Here is a 5,517-nt window from a genome sequence, read left to right on the forward strand (position 1 = left end):
TATTAATTGATTTATATATTTACCATAATTAATTAAATATAAGATTACATATTTACCATTTTGAAATGATTGACCCATATTTATGCATACAATAACACAATACTTAGTTAAAACATTTGAACCTAGCTCTCTCTCTCTCTCTCTCTCTCTATATATATATATATATATATATATATATATATATATATATATATATATATATATATATATATATATATATATATATATATAAGGACAACCAAAAAAACACAATGAACTTTTTAAATTGAGACACACCAAAACCAAAATACTCCTGTATATGATATTTAAGATTTGCATTTTTTTTATTTATTTTTTTTTGACAAAAAACGGTTTTTTTTCATATGCTAAAAAGATATTTAAATTTGCATATTCACATATACACATACATTATATGTATATAAAATGAAACGTGTTTTTGTCATTTTCAATCTTTAAATCGTTGCATTACGAGTATTTTGGATTGTTTCTTTTAAATGTTATATTGAAAAAAAGTTTTTATTTTAAATTGGTTACAATGGTCTTTAAGTTCTTATTTGATATCAACTTTATATATATATATATATATATATATATATATATATATATATATATATATATATATATATATATATATATTATTTCTACAATTTCTAACATAAAAAATTATGTAGTTTATGTTGGATTAATCGGTCAGTTAATAAGGAAAATATTATTATATTAGGATAAATTTGATTAAATAATTGTTTTTCCTAGTTTTTGTATTAGAGTAGGATTCTAGTTTTATTAGTATAAATAAGGTTAATGTTTAGGATGTTGAAGTTAACTTTTTCCAGCAATAAAGTTCACTAAGTAATTTGTCGTTCTTGTTCTTTTATTTTTCTTTGTTCAGTTCATACCTTGGGCAGTAATGGTATACATATACGTGGTATCAGATCCTAGGGCTCGTGAAGACGTAGAGATGCCGGTTTGAGAGTCGGTTTCAAGAAAACTGTAGCCTTTCGCTGAGGGGCAGACGCAGCGGGAATCAGGTTCGGTTTAAGGGGGTGTGGATTGTTTTTGAGCGCGAGTTGAAGCATCTCAACAGCAGCCCCAATTTATCTTGAACGAGCTTCTTCTAAGGTAGAGAGAGACTAACCGGAGGCGCGAAATAAACGGACGGGAAGACATCAAAACGGGTGACTTTGATTTGGTTCGTTTTGCGGGTGACGGAAGACGATAAAGGTGGTCGTGACCTTGTCTTCTTGTTCGGTGGAAAAGTGCTCTCGGAACAAGTTTGATTAGGTCGGGGTTGTAAAAAAAAAAAGAATAAGACGTTGATCGGTTGTAATCAAAAGGCAGAAAAATCAAAGGGTTGTGTCTACATTAATCGGACAACAATGATTAGCGAGGAAGAAAGTTCGGTTTATTCGTGATAAGGGGATACCGACGTAGGTGCGTGAAAAGCGGGCGGGAAGGATCCGTCAAAGCAGGTAGCTTTGGATTCAGTTCGTTTGGCATGATTAAAAGAAAACGGTGAAACGGGTGGCTTTGTTTTCTTGATCGGTGGAGATGCCTCTTTGAGCAAAGGTGATCAGAACAAATGAAGAGATTGGAGAAACAACACGGTGTGGACATTATGGTAGTGGAAGTTCAAATCGAATGGCGTTGGATCTGGCCGAGGAGAGGTCGTGAATCCGGGAAAAGTCTAGATGGTAATGAACGTATCCAACGGGATGCCATGTTATATGTTACGTGTGTTGTGAACAATCAAAAGGATATGGAGGAATTTGGACGAGACCGAGGTGGAGGTTGGGTGTCTGGGAAAAGTCGGGATGGTTCAGGAAGACAGTGATTCAACATTGTTTTGAACTAATGGTATGACTAAACCGATTAAGGAGATGATTGTTGGATTAATCGGTTATTTAATAAGGAAAAGATTATTATATTAGGATAACTTTGATTAAATAATTGTTTTAATTTCTTAGTTTTGGTATTAGGGTAGGATTCTAGTTTTATTAGTATAAATAAGGTTAATGTTTAGGAAGTTGAAGTTAACTTTTTCCAGCAATAAAGTTCACCAAATAATTCGTCGTTTTTGTTCTTTTATTTTTTTTAATCAGTTCATACATTGGGCACCAAGATAATATCAGGTGGTATACATACAGTTTAAATATTTAGAAGCATTTTTGCCATGTAAAATATATTTTATTATAGTTTTTAATGAAAAAGTATAAATTTTTTCTATAAAAACTTGTGTGTTTCTCAATGATTTATATTATCCAAATATTACCAATAATCGCAGGTTATTCTTTAGTACACTTTTCAAGTTCCTTTCTATTATTTACTTATAAATATCAGCAAGTGAGCCCTATAAAAAATGTACTACAAAACCCAACTCATTTTCTCACTTTTAAACACATTCCCAAAGTAACCAAAATTAGTTTGTATCCAAGCATGGGTGGTTCATCATACATTGCAGTATGTGGTGCAGCATTGCTATGGATGGTCTTAGCCCAGTCAGAGGTGCAGGAGGTGTGCGACATGATGAAACAAGCACTCACATCAGCAGGTTGTAGCTAACAGACTACTCCTCATGCTCTGTATCAATGATTGGTCAAATTACTGGGTTATACAATAAGCTGTCATGCACGTATTATTCGTATGTAGGCTAGCTATAACCAGGAGTAAAGTCTATGAAATAATAAAATAATGCCATCAGTTTATCAATTTCCATTTGTTTGATTTGGTGATGTAATTGTTTAAAAAAAAAACAGTAAAACCAATCATGTAAATGTTTAAAAGTATCCTTGTAATAATCAAGTTTTTCTTCCTCTTCTTTTTCCGTTGTGCTACTTCTCAACTGGGTAGTTCATCATGTACTTTTTCTTCTTCAGTTTTAAGCTATAGAAACAGACTCTATAAAAGTGGTGAACAAGAAAAGATGTGGAGTTCATCTACCGAGAAGAACCCAGGTCGACGTTTCATCCGGTGCCCTAATTCTCTGGTATATGAAATTCTATTTTTTTATTCATGTGCTTACTCTAATGTTTGGTCACATAGTTAATTTTTTTGTAGGATCCTTCAAAAGACTGTGAGTTTTTTGTATGGATGGATGAGGATTTACCTTTTCAGTGGTATAAGAATAAAGTTGTTGAGTTGCACAAGGAAAATATTGATTTGTACAAGGATAATATGATTTTGTCTAAGGAGAATAGGGAGCTGGAGATGGAGAACAAGGACATGCAGAAGAAACTAATGAATCTTGAGTTGTTCGAAAAAAAGAAGCGTACTGATTTATTCAAGGTCAAGGTTATGTTGTTTTCCATTCTTCTAGTTTTCATTTTCATTTGGTTCTTAATGGTGTAATTAATAAGGCAAGTTAGGTTTATGTAATTGAATATAAATGCTATTTTAATATGGTTAGATCGGTGTATACTAAATAGTTATATATTTGGGTGTCAAGAAGAATTACATGCATGTTTTTAATGGTTTATATCAATGTATTTTTTGTGAACGGACAAAATGGTAGAACGGTCAAAACTCAAAAGTGCTAAAATGGTAAAAGGACCTAGTGAAAATTTGCTGAAATTGTAAAGGTGTTATTCAAAGCACAAATGGTTTAAAATGGTAACAACGGTCATTTTACAACAAATGGCTAGTGCGATGTAGCAAATTACTTTGGTGAATGGTTTCTATTAAACTCAATATTCTAATTTCGAGGATTCAGCTTTCTAGTATTCCGACAAGGGAGCGGTTATCGATTAAGGGTATTATGGTTTCTTCTATCATGTGCCCGATTTGTATGGGTGTAGCGGAGACTATTGATCATATTTTTATCGGTTGCCCTGACTTGAGAGATATTTGGGTTAGGGTAGCTATATGGTGGGGTTTATCTCTCCCAGCTCAGATCTCGGTGCAGTCTTTAATTAGATCTCGGTGCAGTCTTTAATTAGATCTCGGTGCAGTCTTTAATCAGCTGGTCGGATGATGTAAATTTGTGTAGAGGTCAAAGAAAGGCGTTTGATTCGGTCATTATTACTTCCTTCTGGTGTTTATGGAATTTTCGTAATACTTCTATTTTTGGAACGGTTTTACCCAAGAAGTTGGTTATATTTGATGAAGTTGTTGAGAAATCCTTTTGTTGGATTTCTAATAGATGTAGTAGGGTAAATTTACGTTGTACTGAGTGGCTTCATAACCCCTCTTTAGCTACTTCTTTGATGTAATCTATTTCTAGCTTCTTGCTAGTTTTTTCTTTGTAATAAATTTCTGTCGTTCAAAAAAAAATTACTTTGGTGAATGTTATTATTAAAATGGTCAATTTGGTCATATTTTATAGGATATTGTCGATGTTAGGAAGTAAAGAGGATAATGCACGAAACCACACACAGACATAATATTTACGTGGTTCGGTGAATCCGATCTACATCCACTGGTAGGAAGGAGTATTCTTTATTTACGAGTAGAGCTGACAATGGGTCGACATGACTTGGGTTCGAGTTCAACCTATTTATTAATTGGGTTGAAGTTTTCAACTCAATCTAACCTGTTTATTTAAATGTGTTGATATTTTCAACCCAACCCAACACTTTAGATAAATGAGTTGTCACTAGTTGAGATGTTTATTTAGTTTCTGACACAACCTACTACATAAATTGGTTAAACTTGTATTAACTCATTTAAAATAAAAATAATAAATAAATTAACTAAAGATTATACCACTTAAATTAGTTCCCAAGTGACAAAAGCATAATCCTAATTCATAAATACATATAAAATTTTCAAATAACATTAAAAATATTTAATTTCGATGTGATTTAGGTAGGAGAGTGGCTAATATTGTCAATGCTATGAAAAATGATGAGAATTAAGATTGTATTTTTTTAAAACATAAATAATAATACAACATTATAATTTATAAATTCATACTTTAATTAATACATGATAATATTCAACTAATTATTAAATTAAATATATATTAAAGTTAAATGGGTTGACGTGTTGATAGTCTTTACCCAACCCAACCTATTTACTTAAATGGGTTAAGTGAGTTGACCCATTTAACTTACATGGGTTGAAAATCTCAACCCAACCCGCTAATTTTGGTTAGGTTCGGGTTAAGTGATTTTTGTTGGCTTTATTTACGAGTTCTCAAATAGAGATTGTAGGTTCATTTGATCGGATACAAACAAGATATAATGAAGAACAAAAAACAAGAAGATTATCAAAAAAATGGTTTTCACTAAGAAAAGTTCTCACCAAGAGAATAGGTGCACAAAGCAATTGGCAGAAAGCCGTCACAAAGACGACCACACAAAGCGATAATTAGGGTTTAGCAATATTACAAGATTATATACTACTATAGGAGATAAGATTTCTACAGATTGTCCAGATCTTCTGTTATATCAAATCCCTAATTTAATGGGATTGATTCTTTAATGATAAATGCAGATCTAGTATATATAAAGAAATAGACTAGATCATATATTCAGAATACTTCCTCACCAAGTATGGTCTCGTTTGATAGTTGTTGTCCAG

General features: G+C 32.1%; 1 protein-coding gene across 1 annotated transcript; it reads left to right on the plus strand.

The window, feature by feature from the left end:
- The first annotated feature begins 2,380 nt into the window (after positions 1-2,380).
- LOC145134782 (uncharacterized) lies at positions 2,381-3,402 on the plus strand. The gene is made up of 3 exons (XM_079069612.1): positions 2,381-2,548; positions 2,874-2,983; positions 3,055-3,402. Exons 1-3 carry the CDS (start codon positions 2,434-2,436, stop codon positions 3,343-3,345), a joined length of 516 nt encoding a protein of 171 aa, XP_078925738.1. The 5' UTR covers positions 2,381-2,433; the 3' UTR covers positions 3,346-3,402.
- Positions 3,403-5,517: the final 2,115 nt, after the last annotated feature.

This window comes from Lactuca virosa, chromosome 8 (assembly GCF_052849685.1).
Source record: "Lactuca virosa cultivar CGN04683 chromosome 8, Lactuca_virosa_CGN04683_v6, whole genome shotgun sequence".
Taxonomy (NCBI): Eukaryota; Viridiplantae; Streptophyta; class Magnoliopsida; order Asterales; family Asteraceae; genus Lactuca; species Lactuca virosa.

What these genes read in the sequence shown, in the direction of transcription:
- LOC145134782 (XM_079069612.1), top strand. Translation starts at nt 2,434, where the DNA reads ATGGGTGGTTCATCATACATTGCAGTATGTGGTGCAGCATTGCTATGG. An exon ending in ACAAGCACTCACATCAGCAG is followed by an intron (nt 2,549 to 2,873) that starts GTTGTAGCTAAC and finishes TTTCTTCTTCAG; the next exon opens with TTTTAAGCTATAGAAACAGA. An exon ending in TCCGGTGCCCTAATTCTCTG is followed by an intron (nt 2,984 to 3,054) that starts GTATATGAAATT and finishes ATTTTTTTGTAG; the next exon opens with GATCCTTCAAAAGACTGTGA.